The 26,386-nt window shown below is 37.3% G+C and overlaps 1 protein-coding gene across 3 annotated transcripts in view; it reads left to right on the top strand.

The window, feature by feature from the left end:
- CCDC102B (coiled-coil domain containing 102B) overlaps positions 1 to 26,386 on the top strand; it is a 204,213-nt gene that overhangs the window by 63,428 nt on the left and 114,399 nt on the right. For 2 of the 3 annotated variants that reach the window (XM_075084597.1, XM_075084598.1), the window contains one exon: positions 435 to 644. The exons of the other annotated variant lie outside the window; for it this stretch is intronic. In XM_075084597.1, the coding sequence (XP_074940698.1) occupies positions 435 to 644 (210 nt within the window). The remainder of the gene's footprint in view (positions 1 to 434; positions 645 to 26,386) is intronic. 3 annotated transcript variants of the gene reach the window in all.

Here is a 26,386-nt window from a genome sequence, read left to right as displayed (position 1 = left end):
AACAGGCTATAACTAAAAACATGCTGATTTTTCATGTTGGGGCATAAAAAGTAAACTTTGACACTGTCAGACCAAAATCATCCTCAATGTTATTTAAAACAAATTCTGTTAATTTTTTTTAATACTGTTGTTCCATAAATAGCAGGGAAAGAAATAAGATTTAGTTATCAGTTACTATATTAAAACATCACCTATGCTTTACTTTTGTAAAGGTACAATTAATGTACCTCTTGTTTTTTTTTTTCCTTTCAAATTTAAGTCCTTAACTTTATGCAACACAGAAGACATATCTTGGACTGATTTCTAAGATGCCCACCTTACTCTGGGGTGAGGCCATTAGCCTCACCCTATAAAGGACAGGTTTTTAAAATAATGTTATTCCTCTTCCTTTTTCTCTCTTTTGGTTGTTCTTCCCCCTACCCAACCCTTCCCAGCTGGAAAGAATGCCATTTGAGAATACATCTGAATGGGGAAAGAGAGAGACAATTAAAGCAGAAAAGCAAAGTTTGGAAGAAGAGAACAAAAGAATGAAGTTGCAGGTAAAAGAAATTCAGGGACTTCTGGAGATGAAAAATAAAACAACACTGACTAAATTGAGTTTTCATCATCAACATGCACGAAGTAAGCTGCTTGTTAAAAGTAAGGTATGTGCATTGCTTAGTTTGATTACTTGGGGAGCATTCTCAAAAAGAATTACTACTTCATAATGTCAAAATATGTCCCTAAAACAAGAGTTGTTCAAGACAGAGCAGCCCTGTCTGCATTACCAGGCCTGGACAACTAGAACTCAGTGACTTTGAATTTCTGTAGGGTACAGAAACAGAAAGAAATATTATATAATTTTTAAAAGGACTGGGGGAAATGACAAGTCTGACAAGACTAGGGAGCAAAAGTGAAGACTGTGAGGAACAGCAGTGGTTAAGTAAACCTTGGTAGCTACAGAGTCCTGGTGAAGGTCAAAGCAAAAAAAGCTGTGAGACAAGAAATTTCTTTGTTTTGCTGAATATTGAATCTCATCTTAAGGAAGTAAGAACTGAAGGAAGAACCTTATTTCTTATTTTTTATTCCTCTAAAGATTTGTTCACTTTTAAACCTTATTGTACTGCTAAAAATGATGTGATAAATTATTCAGAGACTCTTAGCTGTGGGTATTTCCTTTATTTTATGTTTTTCTATGCCAATAATTAAGTAGTAATCCAGAAGGCTCCCAGTTTCATTGAGACTCTGAAAGTTGTATGAGAAAGCAAAAAAACCCTCCAACCAATCAGTAAATGTACATAATTAATTCTATCCCAGCTAAAACCAGGACAATATTACAAGTTCAACAGTGAGAAACAGTAACATTCTTATTTGCCTAAATAACAAATAATTTAATGCCATTTATGTGCATTTACTGTTGAATAATGGCAGTCTGAGAACTAGGACCAGATTTGGGGTATAGTTACACTTGGAAAAGATTAAAAGAGAGAGGTTCTGTACTTAAGGTCTGCTTTTAAATGCAATTCTATGATTTTCCTATATTTCTGTGAAGGCTCAGAAGCAGCAAATTGCCATTCACATATGTAGCTTACTTTTATAATATACTTTCAATAACAAACACCTGGTTTGGATCTTTCTTTACTGGTATTTGTTTAACCATATCCTATCATATCACATCATATCATACCATATCGTATCAGCATTTTCATTATTTCTTTGTAATGCAAGTAATTTGAGATTGGAGATGTGGCCAGAGAGATGCTTATTTGCTAAAGCTTATTACTGTATTTCAAATATCTTTTAGTTATATGGATGTGTTGGAGTTTTTTTGTTTGTTTGTTTTTTCAAATGTTACTTTCATAGAATATTAGACATCTGTGATCTGCTCTGTCTGTTAGTATCACACCTGTAACTCACACAACTTCACATCTTTTTAGAAAACTCAAAAGGTGAAGACAGGGCCTAGTAGTCTCTGCTTCCTTATCATAAAAGTGAATGTCTCTGCAGTGTTTACCTTTTCATAGCTGATCACTTTAGGATAAGATTGTCTTCAAAGCTATTGATTACCATTTTAAAGGATAAAATTAAAAATTGTATTTTACTATCAGCTGTAACTATGTAATCCGTTATCTGGTGGATTGGTAACAGTTACCATACAAAGACTAGGGTGGGAACTGACTGAATTGCAGCTGTTTCTCTCTCCGATTCACAAGAACTGCAGATCAATTGCAATTGCAGGAATTGCAAAACACGTCAGGCTAGAATGGACCTCAGAGATCTTCAGTCCAACCTCCTGCTCAAAGCAAGGTCAGCTCTGAGGTCAGACCAGGTAGCTCAAGGCTTTGTCCAGTGGGGTCTCAAAAACCTCCCGGACTGCACAACCTCTCTGGGCAGCCTGTTTCTAATGGGTTAACCCCAACTGACAGGTAAGCTCCCACCCAGTCCTCATTCACTCCCCAACAGTGGGATGGGGGAGAGAATTGGAAGGGCAAAATTGAGAAAAATACTCATGGGTTGAAATAAAGACAGTTTAACAATTGAAGGAAAAAAATGTTATGCAAAAGCAGTCCTGCACCACCAGCAGACCGATGCCCAGCTAGTCTCCAAGCAACAGCTACTTTCAAAAACCCACCACCCCTCTATTACTGCAAGGGACTCTTCCTTCCCAGGTGCAGGACTTTGTCACTGCTGAGTTTCACAAGGTTCCTGTTGGTCCATTCCTTCAGCTTGGTGACAGAGCTCCTTGACTGGAGTACAGCATCTACAGGCAATGATATTGCTTCTGCCTGCCCCAGCCACAGGGGGAGATAGTATGAACTTGATGGGAGCATTTTCCATCCAGAGCTGTGAACTGAGGCATCTGTTGTGCCAGGAGCAGTTTCTTCAGTTTGGGGTGGGAACCATGTTCTGTGGTGCATCACCACCAAGATTGAGTAGTCCTGTAGTATTCAGCCGTGTTTCCAGTCAGGACTCTTTGCCAGGGCATGCCATAGTATCCTAATCATACTTGCTCCCTGTCTCAAGGGCTCCTGGTCTCTGGCTGCAGACAGAGCAAGTGGTACCACCATAAACATTCTGTGACAACAAAACCCCATTGTCAACATGAGTAAAATAAAAGGTCAACAATATTAGAGGGAAGGAGGAATGTTGTAAGTCCTTAATGCCTTAGTGAACTCTGTATTCACAGCAGCAAAATGTTAGTAAGATAGAAACAGCCATCTGAGAAAAATAACACTACAAAGAGTGCATCCCCAGATCAGTCATGGCATTGGAGATATGGCCAGCAGTATTTGAAGGCAGGGATTTGTAGAGTTAGTTACCATATTTTTAACCTTACTGCTGCCATTAGATGAAAAACGAGTTAAGGAAGGAGTGGCTTTTTCAAGGATTCCAGCCTAACTCAAGTTATATCTTAGGCGGGACCTGTCTGTTCCTCTGTAGCGACATCCAGGTGTCATTGTTGCGCCTTTCTAATTTCTGAAACTGCCCCTAATTTGCTCTAATACCATCAATAACTTGAAACAACTGGCTTTGACTTCTGATTTGGGAGCCTTTTTTTCTGGGATGGTAGCTTGAGTTCAAACAAAATAACATGTTACATGCAACGTTAGAAGAGTGCATAAGGATGATGATTGATGTAAAATATAGGTGATTGGATGTTTAGGTTAGCAAAGGGGACCATAGGTGAGATTGAAGCCACAGATGTCTAAAGATCTTTGTGCATCTTGATCTGAATTAATACAGCTTAGTGAGTAGACATAAGGGATATGGGTATTGTGTTATGGAATTGTCACAGAGGTACACTAAAATTAACTAAGACAAAGGACAAGTTTAAACAACTTTATTTCACAGAACAGCCAAAACCACAGCAAAAACCTGTGAGAAACAGGGATAAACTGAAATCAGTCAACCCTCTGATAACATTTAACACATAACAGGTTTCAGTTGTCAGTCAGGGTATTATCACTACACCAGAATACACAAGAATGATGGTCTGAAGTGCACGCACATGCACACGCACACACAAATGCACACACACATGCACACTCACGAAGGGGAACTCTCTCCCTCTCCTGGGTACCCAGAAGGTAGACTTGCTTACCCAGGGAGAGGGCGAGGGCTGGCTCACGGATATATCCAAAAGAAATCACTCACCCAAAAGAAGGTGAGGGCACTCAATCCCGGGAATTTCCCTCAGGTGGGGGATTGCCAATTGCATGGGTCTGGTTTAGGGGCATGGCAGTTTCACAAGTGGGATTTAGGGGAGCATTAGTCTCAGTGGCAGGTTTTAAGGGAGTGTACTTCACAGTGGACACAGATTTCATTATGGTGTTCTTAATAGATCTTATAATAATACAAACTACAACAATCGTAATTATGATCATTATCAAAGATTGAAGGAGGCTAGTTAGCCACCCCAACAAAGAAAATCCAAACACATTGAAAACTTTCCCCAGTCAATTAGTCCCTAGTGCAGTGGCAATTTCTCCTGTGTCTTCAGCTACTTTCTTAATCTTATTCAAGAGTTCTTGTAGTGGCACTGAAATGTTTGGGATGTGCATGCAACAGTTGTCTACCCATAGATTCAGCCTCCCGCATACACCTTTCTCCTTTAATAGGATTAAGTCTAACATCGCTCGGTTTTGGATGGTCATAGAATCAGAGAATGGTCATCTTGCTGTCTTCTTGTAACTGATGGTTTAAGAAGCCTATGCTGTGATCCTTTGTTGTGGACAACACATGCCTTGGCAGGTGGGGGTGGCCACCCGAGCCCAAGGCACATCCCCCAGGATGATGTGGTCATCCTTTGACTCCAGTTGAAGCTGGTTTTGGGTGTCTCTTTGTTTCTTATTTGTTCTGAGTTTGGTTAATCTGTTATGAGGTTTTGCAATGAGTTCACCCAGATTCATTGCAAACAAGCTTTCAGACATTTAGCAAAGTTTATGGTCCCTTACAGACATTATGTTGTGGGGTCCAATCCCATTTCATGTTCTTTCAAAGCAAGTCATACAGAGGGTGGGCAATCACCTGGTATGTGTTTCCTCCAGTACTTCAGTGCGCCCAGTAGATGTTGCAATTCTGTTTTGCAGTCTGGGGTCTCCAGCCCATCAATGGCCAATAGGACATCATCAGGTACTGTGATAGCTTCCACTATCCACCAAGCCCCTAAGAATTTGAGTCTTTGCCCTGGACCTTGGCATTGGGAAGGTGGAATATCTAACCCATTTTCCATCAATAAGTTCCAAATACTCTTGGCTACCTGTCCAACCTGTTCCTTACTGTCTCTGTCCACCAGGATGTCATCTATGTATTGGTATATGTGAACGCCCAATGGCACTTTAACAGTGTCAAGGAGCACAGCCAAAGCATTATGAGTGATAGTGGGAGAGTGTTTGTATCCTTGTGGAAGTCGGCTGAAGGTGTACTGGGTCCTCTCCCAGATAAAAGCAAACTGGGATTTGTCCTCGTCCTTTAAGGGAATCACGAAGAACATGTGTTTGACATCTAAGGCTGCCATCCACGGGTGGGCTGCTGCTTGTATTGCAGTCACCACCAAGGTTATATTTGGGACAGCAGCTGTTTTGGTGGGGTATTGCTATTCAATTTCCAATAATCAATAGTTGTCTGGCTGGCGAACTGGCCAGACTGGGGAGTAACAGGGAGAATGAAAGTGGCTGATTATTTGCCTTTTTTCAAGCTCAGTAATGATTTTGATGATTCCCAGTTTCACTGTGCTTGGCAAGGGATATTGGGAAACACAGTTTACCTTGGATGGTGGCAGTGTGGGAGCGGACTGCAGGGTCTGAATGTGAGCAGCTCCTACTCTGCAGCTGCTGAAGCTGCCATTGGGCAGTTGCCATAGCTTACCTGCTAGGACATCAGACCCTAACATGTTTCCCTTAGAAGGGCTCAAAGCAACCTCCACAGCTGTCATCTGCTTCTCCCCAGGCAGCCAAAACTGGGCTCAGGCTAAAGGACACTTCTTTGCTGCAACCTGTTACCCTTTCTATATTGATAGCTTTTCTCAGTGGTTTGATTCCAAGCTTGTCTGCCTGCTGCCTGTTTAGAGCACTAATTTGAGCTCCTGTGTTGATAAAAAACTCTGAACTTACCCGCTTTGAACCAACAGGAATATGTACATAAGGTTCCTTAGTGGTGGGCCATTGACAGGAATTTACCAAGCGGACTGGGCGGCCCAAACCCCAGACTGCAACTTTTAGCTTTTCAGTTCACTTGTCCTTGCAAAGATACGAAAGGGTTCAACTTCCCATCCTGGGGCAGGGGGCTGTCGCTGGTGTCTTCTTTATGTTCCCGGTCTTTCCCTCCAGTAATTCCACTAGCTTCTGTATATGCTCCATCGCCTGCCCATGTAACAGCGCTCAAGGTGGCCCCAGCGCTTTCTGCCACAAGATAGTCCTCTCCGGACCACCAGCTCGATCCGACTTACTTCAGAAGGGTTCAGACTCCCAGGGTGGGGGGGGGTGTGCATCTAGGATGAAGCCTGCAGCTGGCTTGCCAGACCCTTCTGCTCCCATCTGCACTACCACCTGGATCTGTCCACCCTGTTTCACACCTGTGGGTGACTGTACTATGCAGTGTTTCGGCCCACATCAGCACATGTGCAGGCAGATTCAGGGGGTTCTGTCAATTGTATTGTATGGCCCTCTGAATTCTCTTTCCAAGGGACTGGACATGTATTTTTAAAGCATCTGGTAACCACCTAATGAGAAGCCTGAGGTGGGCAGGATCTACCAGTGCAGCCATTGGTATGCCTTGCTGCCTCCTTTCATACACTGCCTGTATACAAGCAGCCTTTTGTACCTCTTCTGCCAATTCTGCCAATCGCCTTATCTGAATGGTAATAGTCTCCCCTCATTCTTTGAGGTCTATACTACTAGCCCAGTAAGCCACCCGAGAAGTTATAGACTGGTTGCCAGCTGGCCCATCACTTAGAAACACACCGGGTCCCCCAAACCCTCGAGCTTCATCATCACTCAGTGATATCTGATCACCTCCAGTAAGCGAAACATGCCATAGATATTCCATTTCTGTCTCACTCAGTTTGTGTGAAAACTTAACTGGCAAATCACTGAGCTCAGGGATGGTACGGGCAGTAGTTTGGGAATTCCCACCCCATGAGCCCGAATGTCTCTCTGTTTTGATAAGAGGTCTTATATCCCTTTCCTCTACCTCCTCCATTTCATCAACACCAGCTTCATCAGAATCTCCCCAGATATCCCCATCCCAATCCTTGGGATCTGTTCCCACAATCAACTTCTGAATTTGGACAACACTGGGGGGGTCTTTTTCACTTGGGTTAACATAATCTCGATCTTCCGTTGTAGTAAACGTATCCTCTCTCTCTCGCATTGTAGTTCTGCCTTTAAGCATTCGACCTCTAATTGACTCTCAGAATTATCCTTTTCCACCTGCCTAAAATATTTATACTGGTTCTGCGCTTGCATCAGGCAGGCACCCAGTATGGCACACATGGTCCCCTTGCCTCTGCCATCTCGCTTGTTTCCATGGCATTTCTCTACCATTTCCACAACAGCCTTGGGTTCACACCACTTCTCCCTCGCCCATTCCATTCCTAAGGGAGAAGGGTCACAACTGTGCTTCCATAACTATCCCTCCATTGACAAATTGCTCGCTGCACCAGGAATGAATTCCAGAGCAAAGCATGGTTGTCTGACAGCCTAGCTTTTCCAAAACCTGTATTTCTGAGATGATTTGGGAGTTTCATTGTAGTTGTTTAGAACAATATACAGTGTTAATAATTGATCTATGGATGATTTTTACTTTTAAAACTTACGAACAATGGCAACCTTTTTTCTTTAATAACAGTTTTAGTAAGATTAAAAATTGTATCAAAATACAGAATTGAAGTCCTTATGTCCTTGTCTAAATTATTTCATATTGGCAGTTATCTTGCTCTTTAATATGTATACCTCCACAGAATACAGAATTTGTGCAATCTCTTGCCACTCATGGTAGTAAATCATGCAAATTGAAGTTCTGAACGCAGAAGTTAATATTATGTTTTGCACAAAATGTGAGTGTTTAATATTATTCTTAGCTGGCAGTATGTTGGTTTAAACTATTTCCATATGCAGCTTTTGAAAGTTTAACTTCTGTTGTACAAGATGAGCAGAACTGATGAAACAATTGAGATCATTGTTACTATGCAGTTTTATTGATTGTACTATTTGGAATGGAGAATACTGTTTAAATTAATTGCTGTATTATTTGGCAAATAGCATGGCAACAAATACTAAATGGATCTAACTGGTTCATCTAGGAAGGGGTAAAATGAAGAAAAAACCCTTGTTGATGATATAGATCAATACCCAAAACATGCTGTTTATGGAGACTTTCTATTTTGTCTGTGATTATGACATTGAAACAAACTTACAAATTAATTTTGAGGAATAATAACTGTTCTTTTGTATTGTCTCTAATTATTATTGTACATATCTGATTATTAAATATTTGATTAATTGAATATATTTTCTAGTGGACTTGTACAGAATCTAAGTGCAAAATGCTAAACTGGAGTTTCTCGATGCATAGACTAATTTTTTTTTTAAGTTTAATTTCCAACTTTAATATGATAAGTTTATAATGTTCTTAGAAAAATATCCATAGATTTAAAAAATAGAATGATGGACAACATGTATTTTTAAGATGCAACCATTGTAGTTTAACATGACCTAGCAAGATGTTTTTTAAATCATCAATGTTTCAGGTTTGATTTTTCAAAAGTAGTAATCACTCAATTTTTTATGCAAATAATTTGAAAAATTTTCTGTATTGGGTTTACATAGGAAGGTTTTAATAGCAGTGGGGCTGCAGGGGTGGCCTCTGTGAAAAGAGATCAGGAGCTGCCCTGTGCCAGACACAGCTGGATCCAACTGGCTCCAAAAGGAACCTACCATGGTCAAAGTTGAGCCCATCAGTGGTGCTGCTGGCACCTCTGTGAAAACACATTTAAGATACAGTAAAAATGCTGAGCAGCAGTGTGTGATAGGGAGGAGCGAGGAAAACATGTGAGAGAAAAAGACCTGCAGACACCAAGGCCAGAGAAGAAGGAGGGGAGCAGGTGTCCCAGGTGCTGAAGAAGAGTTTCCCCTGCAGCCCATGGAGAAGACCATGGTGTGGTAGATTGTCCCCCTGCAGCCCATGGAGGACCCCACGCCACAGCAAGTGGACGTGCCTTAAAGGTAGCTGCAGCCTGTGGAGAGTCTATACAAGAGCAGGCTCCTGGCAGGAGCTGTAACCCATGGGGGGCCCAAGATGGAGCAATCTTTTTCTGAAGGACTAGCCCCATGGAAACGACCCCTTATGAAGCCGTTTTTTAAGAACTGTAGCCTGTGGGAAGGACCCATGCTGGAGCAGTTCATGGAGGACTGTATTCTATAGGAGGGACCCCACACTGGAGTGGGGGAACGGCGTAAGGAGGAAGGAGTGGCAGGGAGGCGCTGTTATGGACTGAGCCATAACCACAACTACAGTTGTGAAATAAAATTAAAGAAGTGGTTGATAAAAAAGAAATTGAATAAGATAAGGTGACAAATGCTGCAGCTGCATTAACTTACTTCAACATTTTGGTTCAAAGAAGTAATGTGGCTTTAAGGCAGATTCCCTCATCATTCCCCCTTGAATTGGTATTGCTTAAGTTCAGAGTGATTTTGTGCACACTTAATTTCTTCTGAAGGAAATTATGTGGGAAGCTCTGCATCAGATATTCACGATCCTTGCTTCAAGCCCTAAGGGAGTAGCAGGGCTGGACCAATTCCAGGATGGCCTCATCCCACACATGGATTAAGGGCCATAGGAGCAGGCAAAACCAAGGCTCTTGTGTTTGTGCCTGGGCCTCAGCAGTCTACTTACTAACTTCTGTGCTGACTTACTGGTGTGAATATGGCCAAACACAAAAAAGCTGCAGATTGCTTCCATGTGAACAGTGACCACAGTAGATGGCAATCTGTCCACCTGCTTTCTGAATGTATGTGATCTGCCAGAGGTGTTTCGAGGAGGCACTATAGTACAGAGGAGGAATTTTATAATTTGCCTGGATGATGTGGGAGAAGTTTGAATAGTAAGGGCTTATACTAATTGCCATGTGCTTCATTCCTGGTTTTGTGTCACAAATCTCTTGGATTGAGTTTTTAATATATTTTTTACTCTTCATCAGAACAAAACTCAAGAGAAGACATAATTATGGTATTATTGTTAAACACTTTGATACTTCATTTAGCACTGTTCATCCAATGGAGAATCATATTTGTTTCAATGCAAACCTCTGGGGCTGGTTATTGTGATGGTAAAGCAGTACTGACTGCACAATTTTCTCTCCTAGCAGATTTTTAAAAAGCAATATGTTTTGTCAGAATTGCCACTTGGGATACAGTTGCTTTTTTATGATTTATTTTTTTCTAATTACTGTTCTGGTGAAATGCTAATTTCAAGTCCTTAGAAAACCCACTAAAGTGTAGAGCTAAAAACAAATTAAAGGAGAGTTCTACAGATGTGTTCATTTCTGTTAGCAATTTATGCTGGTGTTTAATAATAACAAGGAAAAATCACTAGATTGCAAACTAGCATGGATTAACTCTCAGCACTCTGTACTTCCCTCACCAAATTGTTTCCAGTTTCAAAAATATTTAATTCAGGATTCCTGACAAGAAGAAGCTGAAGGTCAAAAACCAGATTTAAAAATGAATCTGTCATTTGCATGAGACTGGTGGCATAACTTCAAGAGTACTAGTATGCTTCAATTATTTTACTTAAGTTTAGTATTTTATCTCCTATTTTCTAACTTCCTGAATTGGTCTGTAAATTGTAGTGATAAATTTCTCAAAGATTGTCTCAAAATTTTGAATTACACATTTTTTAGCAATGATAAAACCAGAAAAACTACAGGGTTTGCTGATGTGTGTGTATAAACATCTAGTGTAGATTGTATTTTTCCTTAATTAGGGACAAGAATTTGATTTCACTTAAGGGTACATATTTAGTATTGGCCCATTGCTTTCAGAAAATAGGTTTAACAGCATGAATATCTTAATATGATAATTTACAAAGGGATATATTCTAACCATAAAATAATAGGTCTAGTTGGAGGAGATCTCTTCAGTCATTCAACCTCAACCTCCGTGATAAGACCAAAGTGATGAAACCGGTTGTTTTTCATGGAAATGTAAAAAGTATTACCTATGCCAGTTGGAATATTTCCTTTGTTTTATACTGAATTTGTCAGTGTTGTTTTCTATTTGAAAGTCACTGGAAGCTATCCGTAACAGACTGAATATCTTGAAGTGCATATGGGAGATAAACACCTATTTGACTATAATTCTTGCAGTTATAGATGTTTATAAAATGCAACATCTCCACTCAAGCTTGTCATTAAGCAGTAAATTACATATTTATAAAAATAGGAGAGTTTTTGCAGTTCAGAAAAATTTTTATTTCATCTCTTCTTTCTTAAGAAATTTATGAAGCCAGCATTTGAGCTTTTTCCCCCTTCTTCATTTTTCTGTACATAGCTTTCCAAAGGTTAGATTACACAAATGAAAAATTAAGGGGAAAAAAGAAGAAAAGGTTAACTCCTCAACTTTATTGAACCACCTCTCTCTTTTCCGGTTGTGGAAGCTTCATTTTAAATGCCAGTTACCTTCTTTTTTTTTTTTTTTTTTTTGCACAGTAGCATGAGAGTACTTGCACGCCGTAAGAACAAAAGTTCATCTAGCCCTGTATCTGTTTTCTGACACTGACCAAAGAGGATATTTATGGAAGACTTAGTAAGAGCAGAGCAAAAATACTTTCCCAGAGCACTGTTATGGTTTCTTGGGAATTCATGGCTTAGAAAGTCCCAGAGTGAGAGTGGTGTTTTTCAACTCTAATACTTCTTACTGAATATTTCTTCTGTGATTTTTCAATTTTTTTTTGAACAACTGTAAGTATTTAACATTCACTATGGCCTGCCATGAAAAACTATAAATTTGTAAATTTGGCTGCACATTGGGTGAAGTATTTACTTTGTTTGCTTTAAATCTACATCTACAACTTCATGATATTGGAACAGAAAATTAATTCAGTTCCCTCTTCCTTCATTCCATCCACTCCAGGATCCTATATGTCAATTCAGTTTGTTTTTTTCTGCTCCGACTGAACTGTCATACACCAGCAACTGCTTACCAATAATTGCTTATTATTATTTCTCTGACTTTCCAGTTCCAAACTTATGTAATTAAGGTGTGTGTGGGGTGGACACAACAGTAAACAGAAATATGCTATTGAACATGTTAACGTATGACTGGAATATTTTCTGCTATGCTTAATATTCCTTTCCTAACAACTCTTAATCTTCTCTTTACTTTTATACTGTGTCCTGATTTCAGCTGGGATAGAGCTAACTTTCTTCGTAGTAGCTAGTATGGGACTATGGTTTGGATTTTTGCTGGAAACAGTGGTGATAATGTGGAGATGGTTTAGTTGCTGCTAAGTAGTGCTTACACTGGTCAAGGACTTTTTCAGCTCCCCGCGCTCTGCCGGGCGCACAAGAAGCTATTGCACTTTTTTTTTTTTTTAATAGAAAGCTTGTATTTTTAAATAAGGGTACCATTTATAATTATAAGATCTCATTTTTAGTGATAATGTAAACTCAGAGCTGCACCTCTGTCAGTAGAATAACTGTTTTGATTTTCATTACTTTATATTTTTTCTCTTTTAATCACCAAGATTGAAGGCCTTTACCAGTTTTAATCCCCTAGTATCTTTGTTTCTGTATGTATTTACCTAGATTCCTAAATAATTTTGATTAATTTTTCTGTGGCAAAAGCAAAACATAGTTCCCTTTGGGTATCTACTGATAACGATCTTCCTACAGCATTGAAACTGGTCATTTATTCCTCTCTTCTTGTCCCTTCTTCCTTATTTTTTTTCTAATTTAATAACTAGGTATTCCAGCATCTGAGGGTCTTTGCTTTTTTGAAGTCAGCTAAGTTTCTGTAAGAACCATTGTGTAAGGCCTTTGTTAAATGCCTTTTGAAGGCCTGCCCAGACCTCTGGCCCAGCAGGGTCAATTTATTGGCTCATTCGAAACTGAAATAGATTTGTAAGACCTAAGTTTTCTTGCACAAGAATTGTTATGTTTCTTCTTCAGTATATCATATTTGTCCATGTGTCATCTTACTTGTAATTAAGAATGTCACTTTACCTGTTACAAATATTGGGTCTTTGTTTTTTTTTGATCCCCTCTTGAAGCATTTTAAAAATTGTTTTCATTCTAGCTGTTTTCTAGGCCTTCCGGATTCTTTAACTGGTATCTGTTCCCAGGGGTTTTAAACTACCCATTTGGTCTGTTTGTTTCATAACAACGTTCAGTTTGAGACAGGTCTTATGATGTAGACCTTATATAAAATGTGGACACAGGATTATTTCCATGCTTCTCTTGTGTGAATATAGAGGAAATTCAAGTAGGTCTCCTTTCCTTCATTTTTCATATTGACTGTGCAATGGTCATCAGGTTTCTTGCTGTTGATTCATTAGAAAAAGGGTTAACAGTAGTTTTTATAATTTCTGCAAATAGTTCTTCATATCCTATTTGGCCTGTGTTATTTTATCTTTTCAAAATCAGTGCCAGGTTTTAAAATCTTAGTTATAGAGATCTTAGTTATTGTTTTAGTTACAGTATATCATGTGATGCAATATTTTATATAGTTCCCTTTTTGAAATAAATATGGTAGACTCCACCCCAGAATATACCTATGAGAAACAGATTTAACTTTTTTCTGCCCTATTCTCAGACTTGCATGTGTTTTCAGACCATTCCCAAAAACCTGTGATAAAAATAAAATGCAGATTTTCTTTAATTCTTCGGTGATAGGAAGAGAGGAATTGGCCTCAAGTTGTGCAAAGGGAGGTTTAGATTCTCTATTAGGAAAAATTTCTTCACCAAAAGGGTTATCAAGCATTGGAACATGCTGCCCAGGGAAGTGGTTGAGTCACCATGCCTGGAGGTATTTAGAAGATGTGCAGATGTGGTGCCTGGGGACATGGTTTAGTGGTGGACTTGGCAGTGTTAGGTTTATGGTTAGACTCAATGATCTTAAAGGTCTTTCCAACTTAAACAATTCTATGATTCTAATTCTGTTTTTTTCCCCTACTATTTTATTCATTCCTGAAATATGTTCTTTACATTATTGCTGGTTGTTGCTTTTTTTTTGTCTCATGAATAAGTTGTTAGTTGGTAAAGGGAGATGTATGCATCGAAGTGTGTTGACGCTCAGTTCAAGTTTCATTCCTTTAAATTCAGCTTGTCAAATCTGACAGTTTCAGTGATTAAACTTTTAAGTAAGGCAGAAACTTTGGCCCTATGTGGAATATCTCTAAGCTTGTCTCGGTGAGGTACTTCTTACAGTTACTGAATATTTGAAATTAGTTCTTCTGATTAACTTCTGACTTGTGACTTCTTTGAAGTAGCAGACTTTCAAATTCATTTGTCATCAAATTTCTTTTTAAGAAAAATAAAATAAATTTAAAAAGCCAAGAGAGGCTAATTCAGGAATTCAGCCTTCAGTTTTGGGCATCTTTTAACCGTCTTGGAAAGAGAGAGGAAGGGATTGTTCTTCAGCAGTATCTGTCTTCAAAATGCATACTCATGGGTTTGAACTGTATTTTGTGATATTTCTTACCAACTTTGGAAATTTCAGTTCTTTAAATAGCCAGCAGTAGGTGGTTGGAATATCTTGTGCTTGTCTTGCTGTGCTATGCATACCTCATTACGTTCCAGACAGCTATCTTGGATTATTATGTTTGTTGAGGAGACCATGGGCTTAGTTGTCCCTGAAGTGCCCTGTCACCTTCTGACCCCCTTAGCCAAGTTTGTATAGAAAACATGTCTTTCTGTAGAGTCTCATAATGCTTATTATTCCTTTTTGCTTGTTTGTGGTTTGTTTTTTATTTTATGTTTATCCCAGTATACGGAAAGAGTAATCTAATTTGAAGTAGTCTGATTTTGGTTCAATAATTGCCTTTTGTGCTCTTTTGAGTTAGCGTTGGAGTCACTTAGTCCATGTAATTCTGGTTAAACTCTTAGTTACAGAGGATTGTCTTTTAATTATACTACCATTTTTATTTCCTTGCTTTTCAAAGGATATATTTCTTCACTGAATCCTTATTAAAAAAGAAACAAAAAAAGCGCAACACCCCAAGTCTTAAGAGTTGCATAGAAAATTAAGTTTTGAGCCAAAGGAGATAACAGAAATAACTTTTATATTGTTATCAGATACAGTCATTTTGTCAAGAGATTGCTTAAAAACAATCCTTAACATTAGTGTACATTGGAGCCATGTAGTCTCCAAATGGCATAAATATTGATTTATAGAGCTGAACACCTCTTGTCTGACCCCGTCACTTCCTGTATGCTTTGCTTTTCTCAGTTTAGGGATATTGACCTCTCTGTCTTTCTCTGTTTCAGAAAATTTGTGAGGAAGAAAAATAATAGTTGTTGTAAGATAACCGAAGTTATTTCTCTATCTGAAATTAAAATACTTTTTCTTTTTCTTTTTTTTTTAAGATGCTTTGCCCAGAATTTTATTTAATACTTGATGATGGTAAAAGTGATTCCTTAAAAGACAGTGTTGTACCCTATATCTGCCCTTCTTAATGCAGAAACATTAAGGAAGACATTACTTTTTTTTTTTTTGTAATTGAAGAATATTTAATATTTGTAGACTTTTTGTTTAATTATAGTTGAAAGTGGATATGTTAAAAAACAATTTAAATACATTCTTAATCTGTGTTGTCATATAACATAATTGCAAAGGAAAACAAATAGTCTTCATTGTTATTTTTCCATTTGTCTACAGCCAGAAATATCAGTCAGGAAGACATTTAGCAGGAACCCTTAGATACCCAAATAAGTACTGTTTCATCCAGTTTCTAACTGGGATATTTGGGGCAATTGCTGTATTGTATAGCGCTCAGCTTGTGTTACACACATTTTCTCACTCACTGATTCATTCCATTTTGCTTTCACTTTCCTTTTTGCATCTTTTTTCTATGCTTCTTTCAGATAGTTGACATTGGTTGGTTCCTTACTTCAAGCTGTGAATCTTACCAAGGAGATTTATTTTCACATGACCAAATGTGTAATAAAAATGAGTGGCAACCATGTTGGAAGGGGATTTCATTTCTTTAGTACCAAATAGTGTACTATATCTAATAACTATTGTATAGCCTGCCTGATCAAGGTTTTAGAAACCTTTCTAAAAGCTGTCTAGAAAATAATTCTCTGTCATTGTACTGTTGCAAGAGGTCTTTGTACCTCAGCCGGTGATTAGTCTGTGGAGACTGCTTTTTTTTTGCAGTTGTATAGATGTATTGTGGTTATAAATATTTGGATTCCATAATTCCTCTTACATTTTACTACTATAATTTTGGTATCAGTGTCAAAATCAGTATGTTGACCTTTACCCTAATATGTCAGAGGGGTGCCTGTTCCCTAAAGGAAGGGGAGCCAGGAGATGAGCACAGGACCAAGGCCAGGAGAGGCAGAGACCTTACCCAGCCCCACAGCACCTGAGGAAGCAAAGCAGAGTAAGTCTGGTGGTGGAATCCAGGGTCAGCTGAAAGTCCAGATCATCAAGCAAGTCCATAGTTAATCTGATGCAGGTGAGGCTAGAGGTCAGGCAAGGCTCATGGGAGACTCCCAAGGCAAGGAAAAGCAGTCCTTGCTTTTTGTTTCCAGTAGAGCTTTCTGGAAGAAGTTTGCTTAAGGCCTTTTCTAAGAGGGGAGAAGGGGCATGACCTCGGCTATACTATCTTTAAATCAGCCCTGAGCCCAGGCAGCCAAATCTCAGGAAGGGGAGAATGCCTTTAGAGCCCTGATGTTCTCCACCTAGAATCAAATTACTCTATCAGCATTAGAGCATGGCTAAGAGGCTACAAAGCAGTAGAACAGGGAGAGGTTCAACCCAGTCTAGTCTAATGCACCAAAATGTCAAGTTCCTTTTGTCTTCAGATTGGTTAAATACGATCTGTTTTTTAGTATTGTTTTGTGATTGTTGGTTGTTCTGATAAATTAATTGATTAACAACTTTTATGTCCCGTTGAAGGTCAACACTGGTGACTGCTGGCTTTCAAATGGAAATGACTGTAACGGGCTCCTGTATAGTAGAGTGGAAATACCTTATCCCAAGTCTAATGGCCTAGAACTGATAAAGTTTAAATTGGTTACTCTATATTCACACTCTTGTGGTTTTATGATTACTTGGTGTAAAGGTATCTGCAGTTCTGAATTGTCTTAGACATTTACATCTCATCACATGGCATACAGAATCCACATACCATGATTGAAGAAGCTGCAATTTCACGAGAAGTTATATTTATGGCTAAGTGGAAGTGAATGCTTTTGGCAGTTCTGCATCCCTGGCTCCAGTGGCATAAGATAGATCGATTTACATGAAGAATATTGTTGATGAAATCTGAAAGGTCACGGTACTCACACATATACAATAGTCTGCCTTCTGAAAAATCAATGTGGCTGCAGTGATTAGGTGAAGAAAGCTATTGATGCTTCTGTTTCAGAAACCGATGGTTTACTGAGAGTAAACTTTTTTCTCATCGGCCTTATTGGGACTTCTTAAATCTAATAAACAAGTTTTCTTGGTTTTACATACAAGAATAATCTTTATGATTTAGACAATATCAACTCCAAAAATCTGAATTTTGAGGAAAATATGTTATGAAGAGAAAGAACATAAGGTCCTAGAATTAAATAACTTGAGAAATAGGAAATCTAAGCTGTTATCTAGTCTGGAGTAGATCCTATTACAACTATTTCAGTGCTGCTTTTCTACACATAATAAATCACTGCAGATGTGATTGAGGTGTTCAGTTTCTATCCAGCCTGAACTGTGTAACAGTTAAGCAACTATGAAAACCATGGGCGTCTTATTTTTGTTCATCTTTCATGGTATAGCTTTTCACACGGAAAGCAACATCCCACTCAAGTCCTTGGGCTTATTCCAACATAAGCTGGCAATCTTTTGCCTTTCAGTTTCATGGGTAGGAAGGCTGTTGATGCGTAATTCCAACGCTGCCAAGCCCCTCAAAGAAATAGTGTAATCCTACAGATTTGAAAACAATGTTGATGTGAAACACCATAAATAATTTGCAAAAAGGAGCAGATAGTGTTCGGAATCAAGGAGTTTTATTTTCATTTTCTATGCTTACTTTATTCTACTGGACTCTCTTTTTCCTACTTTCAACTCTTCAGAAAATAAGAGTTTAGATTCTTGATGGACATTGCATTCCAACTTGAAGATTAGGTTCTTGCCTTTAAAGAGGTACTTTAAAGTTTTGAATGTAAAGGTTTGAAACTGGATTGAAGTCTAAATGAATTTGTAGTGGTGTTGGTGAACTTTTGACTTCCACTTTTAGATTTTTTTATTAAAGAAGATAAAGTGATTGTTAAGTCCAAAAGGTGGGCTGTTAATGTGAATAGCTGGACTGTCTCAAGTGTTACTGGTAAAACGGAGGCAATCGCATATTTTTTTTAGCAATACTTGGAACATAAACTTAGAGTTCAATTCATGCAGGCCTTTATTATTTTATACTGCATTAAGACGCTGCAATGCTTAATTTCACTTCAGTTCTGATGTTGGTGTATATAACAGTGGAACACTTTTAAATATGTGTCACAGCAAGATTTAATTAGTGGATTATTTTTCATCTCATTGAGATTTTGTAAATTTGCATAACTGTCCTGTCTTGGTTGTACTAGTTACTAGCTGTCCTGGCATACAATAGAACATACTGCCAAGGTACCCCAACTTTCACACTTTGTCCTAAAAGAAATGGCTTCAAAACTTGCATCATATTAACATACCTGAATCCAACAGTATGGCCTCTTGGGTGCAGTTACTAAAAAACCAGAAATTATTTGGTTATCCTATCAGCTTCTTCAAGGTGAAGAAAATCGAAAGGTCTTTGCTAGCTGAGTCTTAAGCTATCTACCTTTGTATGATAAAAGACCGTACCTCCTCTTTTTATTTGGAACATTTATGTATTTGAAAATTGGTGTGGATTCATATGGATACAAACAATTACAACAACACTATTACAGTCAGCTCTGTTAGATGAGGACTCGATCATATCAGGTCTAACCCACTAAACTTCTGTCATAGCTGCTGCCTCTGTGCATCACTAGAGTTTTGAGTGCTAACCATATTAAAAAAGTCTGTACAAACAGATTTGTTGTGCCCATAGCATGCAACTAAAAAAATACAGTGTTTTGTAGCAAAGGACACTTTGCCACAATACAGGTATTGATTATTTGACAAGTTCTGTGGATACTCTGAACTCTGATGGAATGCTCAGTACTATTTTTTTTTATGATACAAGCTGTAAGAGTAGGCTGTAAAAAGGCTGTATTTTCTTATATATTCTTCATGTCTCAACATTTATGCTGTCTCCATTTCTTCAAGTTTGTGTTAGTAATAACCCCACTTTCAAATACAAATCTTAGCATTACATGCTTTAAATGGCAAGATGTACATATGTATAATTCTCTATACACACTGTGCATTTCTGTTTATCTGTGTATTTATATAAAACTATGGGACATATATTATCACTTTCCTTTAAACCATAAATCATAAGTAGCTCCCTTTTTCCTGGAAGGGAGGGAGTACAGTTTAGCATTTTACACATTGTCCATATGGAAGGATTTTCTCATTTTCATTACCACATGATTGCAGTGAATACAGGTCTCAAAGATAAAATAAATATAAAATAAAAAATCAGAGGCAGCATTCATATATATTTTATTTAAATGTTTATAGGCTTATAATACTTGTAAATCTAATCTTGGATTGTTGCCAGTCTTTTTTCTTCATTTTTAGCTCTGAAGGAGATAGCAAGGCATTAGATTATTTGAATTATTTTTTTTTTTTCAGTAGCAACACTATGAAAGTTACACTTCAGTCTTACCGTACTACAGTGATATGACTGAAGTAACATCACTGAGATGCTGTGTTGTGAAATAAAATATTTTTAATAATCTTTATCAGGAATACTTCATTGTATTTGAATAAAATCCACTGTTTTTGTTGGTGTAAGAAAACATTGTACTGAAGGTATAATTATAAATACATATTTTTTAAAGAAAAATAAAATATTTACACTTGAAATTACAAATTGAGCTCTTGCTGTTTAATAAAACAAAAGGAATCATATTGTAAAAAATAAGTGTTCTGTCACTGTAGAAATTCACATTTTAAATAATTTTTCTTTAATTGTTTCGTACAGCTGCAATTTTTAAACTCACTTTAGCATCTCTCCTCATCCTTTATTCAATATTATATTCTGAGGTAACTCAGCTAAATGTTTTATTTAGATGGTTATGTCATTAATTTCCTTTTCATTAATAAATTTAGTTCAGAAGTAAATCCTTAATGAGTATGTATGCGGCAAAATTTGTCATAGCTGGCTTCATTCTAGTGTTTCACTCTTTATCTGAAACATTTAAAAAAATGATTAAGTAAAAATTATTTAGGTAAAAAGTAACTAGTGTAACTTCTAAAAAGTAGAAATAAATAATATATTTTAGCATGTTTGCACATGTGTTGGTCCAGTGCTCTTAAAAGATGAGACGAGACGGGAAGGGAAGGGAAGGGAAGGGAAGGGGAGGGAAGGGAAGGGAAGGGAAGGGAAGGGAAGGGAAGGGAAGGGAAGGGAAGGGAAGGGAAGGGAAGGGAAGGGAAGGGAAGGGAAGGGAAGGGAAGGGAAGGGAAGGGAAGGGAAGGGAAGGGAAGGGAAGGGAAGGGAGAAAAAGATGGGTTAAAAAATAAAAAATGGGTAGTCTTAAAGAGTACCCATACTGAAAAGTATTGAAATACATTCCAGTGATGTTACGATCTATGGAGACACAAATACTGTAGCATTGAACATTTCTCAAATTTTACCATAGGAAGGACAAAAGGATGGCAGTGAGTTAACACTCTTTGAGATCCATGTTCCATTTTATTACGCTTTTAAACTTCATCTTAATGTCTTTTTTCATGCCTGAATAGTAAGGTTTAATTTAGGAAGAACTATAGGTAATATAAATAATTTTGTGTATTGTTCTGAAGTGTAAAAGAAAAAGACTGATGAAGGATTTAAAAGAGGTCTAATTTGCCATTTCTGTAATGTGATTCTGGACAAAGGCAGTAGCTGTAACAGTTACAAATTGTTTTCTACTTCATATGTGTTTTATTCAATAAAAACAAAGTGTGTTATTTTGATAAAACAGAGAGAAAACCATACAATACAATGTGAGTAGCTAGTGTACAGCTTCTACAATATAACTCTCTTGCAGATGTTCAAAGCTGTTTATAATACCACCGTTGGTTCCTAGTAGATAATGGATGGTAACTGACTTTTTATAACGTGGCTTACTGCAACCTCAAGGTATTTGTCATAATGTTGTGGAAACTCTTATGGAAAATTGATGAGAAAGAAATTTTTCCATGTTTAGCTGTGAAGGAATTCAAGTTATGGGCTTATATGTGTCCTTTTGTAATTTCTACATTTCTGACTGCTTCTACGTCCTAAAGCAATAAACCCCAGTGTTTCTGCACTGCTTTCCTCTTACTTAAGACATAAATGTTTGTAGCCCTATATGTACATGAAATGACACCTCTGATGTATATTTATAAGTACTGTAGAGAAAAAAAAATTGGCAATATTTTGCACCAGAACTTATACAAATTCAATTGAAGTGATGGTGATGATATTCAAGAAACTGATAAGCCACTATGCTCTCACACCACTGGAGACACTCCAAAATCACTATACTATAAGAGAACTCAAGGTATTGATCTAAGGAGAGGAGGTATGTGGTTTTGAGATTTTGGGTGGTTTGTTTATTTGTTTGTTTAAACAAATAAATTGTAAAGAAATTGTAAATGCCAGAAAAATCTAACACGACTCATCTCTGTGCATAAAAATAAAGTACGAGACAATAAACTCACAAATCAAATCTGCCATATGCAAATCCAAAGGATGTTAGTTTTGATGCCATTCCAATAACTGTTAATTAATGAAATATATTTCAATATTTTTTAATACAAAAAAGTTTGCTTTACTAGTATCTCTATAACTATGTTACCCTCTGTTACTTTATAGCAGTGCATAACAATTTCATGTGGTCTTCGATTGCTTAAGAAAAAAGATATTCTAAAGAATGAGGATTTATTGTTATGATAATGAAGGAAAACATAAGTATGATCCAGGTAGGGCAAACAGCATTAACCAGTCTGTGGTCCTAGAAATAATTTAGCATTGGAACTATAATTTTGTAAGGACCGTTGTATATCTGTTACTACTTTGCAGGAGAGTGGTGAAAATCTGAACTGATGACTATAGTGGTTTGGAAATGACTGTTTTTGGAACAGGAGGCTTTAAGTTGGAAAAAAAGCAAGTTAAAGAAAATATGCTACATTTTTTATATTAAATAAATAAAGTGATATGTCCTGACACTATTGTGACTACAATTTACTAATCTGTTAGTAACAGGCTAGGTAACAAAGGATTAGAAATCACATTTTTTAAATTTCTAGGCCCATTTTTCACTATACTAGTTATTTGTTATCCAAGAACAATTTTTTTTTCCAACTACTTATTTTTCTGAAATGTTACAGGTCATGAAATTCTGCTTCTAATTTATTTATAAGGAATTTATTACTATTGACCCAAATACAGGATGACAACTAGCAAGAGATTTTCCAGGAGACCTTGCAGAGTGTGTAGTGCTTACTAGCTTCTAAATGCAGATAGGTTAATTTCATTGAAAAGTGGATGCAACCCACGCAGAAATGTTAAATTAAATGCTCCAGGATATTCCTATATTATATTTCATATGAACAAATCAGGCTCGTGTGTGTGAAGCAGAAGTTTTTCACTCTGGAATGCTGAAGGTCATATGTCAAACACAGGTTGTGAAAACTGGAGTTTATGGGGAGCAACGACTAGAAGTATTTCAAATCCTATTTATTTCTTCTGCAGAGAAAATCTTGGTTTTCTTCTTAACAGAAACAAGATTTGTCTCTGTACCTTGGATATGATTCCCTAACTCACATATAGTATTGTAGAATTTCAAAATACGTTTTATATAAATCTATGTTTACATATAAACATTCATGCTTTGTTGTTATGGACAATCATAGGAAAATTGTGAATCATCCAATTCATGGCAAGCTCCAAAACTCAGGTACATTGATGTGAGTTCACTTTCTTATAGCTCCAAGCAGTAAATCAACATAATAGTAGAATCATTCATCTAAAATGCTTAACAGATAATATTTATGAACTCTGAAATAGACACTGTGCAATCTCTTATTCTACATGGTATATATTTCTTTAAACGCAAGAATTGTTATAAATTCTGATATTCAGTATTTGAAAGAAGATGAGTGCTCTGTGTATAGGCTAGTAAACTGTGGTTTTGGAATACTGAGGGTAGGCTATTAATGTCCAGCTTCCATGCATATGTAGGTTGGAGTATGTCATATTTATCTTTGAACTGTGGACAAAATTGTAAGAACTTGCATTTTTTCTTATTCTTAAACAGTGCTGCTGGGCTAAGGAATTTCTCTTGTGCTAGATTGTTTGTTCAGTTTGGCTCTAGAGACATAGGAGCTGTGTTTCATAAAATCAGCTAAACTGATATTTAGAAATGTCACCCATGATAAGGTAGCATTTTCTAATATATCCCAAGGTAAATATAACCTTTCACTCAAAATTTTTGTTGTTGAAATTATGTGGTGGTATAGCTTGTTTCTTATTTGTAGGCTTTATTATTTAAATTATATTTTAAAAAAATATTGGATTTGCAAGTAGATTTACCTCTTTAGAGACATTTTATGCAGTAGTTACCCATGAATTGTCTTTCATTGTGCTAGATAATAACAGGTAATATGAAGTATCTGAATATATATATGCTGTAAACAGTCTCCAGAGAAAGAAAAACTGATTTATCAGTATTAGTTTCATGATGCTTTGTGTTAAGGTCATCAGCACTTGTGTGCTATGATTATACTTCATTTCCAACAAAAGACTTGTCTTTATTCCCTACTTAAAACATAAGAAACATTATTACAATTATTCTCTTTCTAAAATAAAAGTGATGTTTCAGCATGCCCACTGAAAGCTTTGGTAAGACCATAGTTATTTGTAGTGGTTTGGTTTTAGGGTAGTCCAGAGAATACAGAGAATGGAGAATACTTCATTTTTATAAATGTAGTTATTACCTAGCCACTAGGCCTTCTCAAGAAATAAAGAATACAGAGTAGTCTGCTGTCTTGCATGATCTGAAATAGCCACAGATTGTTGATGCTGAGTGTCAAAGATTATCCAGTGTCCTGCATAAATCTTTAAAAATCTTATTCACTCAAGCAACATACATTGTTTATTATTGTTCTGGTTTTGGCTGGGATAGAGTTAGTTTTCTTCCCAGTAGCTGGTACAGTGCTGTGTTTTGGATTTTGTATAAGAATAATATCGATAACACACTGATGCTTTAGTTGTTGCTAAGCAGTGTTTATGCTAGTCAAGGACTTTTTCAGCTCCCCATCCTCTGCCAGATGCACAAGAGGCTGGGAGGGGGCACAGCTGGAACTGCTGATCCCAACTGACTAAAGGGATATCCCATACCATATGATGTCATGTTCAGTGTATAAACTGGGGGGAGGTTGCTGGGGGCTAGTGATCACTGTTCGGGAACAGGCTGGATGTTGGTCAGCAGGTGGTGAGAAATTGCATTGTGCATCACTTATTTTGTACGTTATTCTCTTATTATTATCACCATCATCATAATCATCGTCATCATCTTCCTGTCATTATCTCAACCCACAAATTTTACTTTATTTTTTTCCTGATTCTCTCCCCATCCCGCTGAGATGGGCAGTGAGCGAATGGCTGTGTGGTGTTTAGCTGGCTGCTGGGTTAAACCACAACAATTATTCACTATAATTTTTTTAAAATTTCCATTTTTCTACATCTATTATGGTCTGCATTGAATTGGCATATGCACATATTTTTGGGCCAGTGGTTTTGATAACATTGTGTCAGCCCCTTTATCCAGACTTTAAACATACTTTTTTTTTTTTTCCCCTCTCAAGATCACTGATTTCAACTAACTATTTATACATACGATAGAAAGCGTATCATTATCATGGTAGGAAATGGTTAAGCAGAAGTTGAATAGCTGATCAAAGAATTCCCACAGGAGGGGAAAAATGGACCTTGTTAAATTGGGCAAACAGGATTTTTTGGTATGAGAAACATATGGGAAATGGTGGGAAAGCACTCATGCCAATTAGAAACTTTCATGAAATGGTGCTAGATTTCTATGCATAGCCTTCAGAAACCAAGAAGAATGCCATGACTTCCATCTTTAAACTTATTTTATTTTTTCTGTGTCCTTTCACCCTAGCCTGCTGCCAAACTAGGCATAATTCCCTTGATGATACCAGCAAAAGTTGACAGGAAAATTATGCTGCTTTAGTCCTCAGGTAAATTGCTCGAGAGAGCTGTTGGTAGTGCCTTACTAGTTGCATAGCATACGCATTAGAGGTACCTTCTGGGCGATCTGAGGGAAGAATAATGGTACATACTTTCTTTTTCAAGATCGGAAATAATAGCATTATCCTGAAAGAAGTCTTTAGATGTGCTGTGAAAGTTGCTTACTGTGACTTCTTTCCACCACACTGTACTAACTCAATGGCTTTTAGGAACATGTTGAAATATTACAGGATTTGGGAGTGTTGTTTGTTTTTGTTTTAGTTTTTTTTTTTTCCTGATCCTTTGAGCCACGTAGCGTTTCTGTGTAGTTACTGCAGAGATCTGTTGTTCACAAAAAAAAAACCAGACCAAACAAAACAACTACCCCACCAAGGTTATTATATTGCTGTGAGGTGGGCAGCTCCCAATTTACAAATATAGTCAAATACAGTAGATCAGTAAGACAAAAGTTTAGCTAGAGAGTATTAATAAAATAATGTGCTAAAATAATGTGCTAATGTGTATTTAGGTCAACTATATGACATTGCCTATACAGGCCAGTAAGATAATCTAGATGGGAAGGTTGCTTTCAGCTTTTCCGTATGTATTAAATATGCAGCAGCTGTGTGGAATTAGCAAATCAAACTAGACCAAGATATGCATTAGATTTATAAGATATACTACTGAAGGACTGTACTGACAGGACTGTAATTACAGAAGTACACACTGGCAAAACTAATGCTTTTGTCAATGTGATAACATCCAGCTCAAGATGTAGCATGAGGTTGCATTAAAAAACAAGCAACCAAAAACCTTATTATTGTTTTAGGCTAAGGCATTAATATGTGTTCTC

This window comes from Phalacrocorax aristotelis, chromosome 2 (assembly GCF_949628215.1).
Source record: "Phalacrocorax aristotelis chromosome 2, bGulAri2.1, whole genome shotgun sequence".
NCBI lineage: Eukaryota > Metazoa > Chordata > Aves > Suliformes > Phalacrocoracidae > Phalacrocorax > Phalacrocorax aristotelis.
The sequence above is the reverse complement of the archived record's forward strand: the minus strand, read 5'-3'. Positions and strand labels throughout refer to the sequence as shown.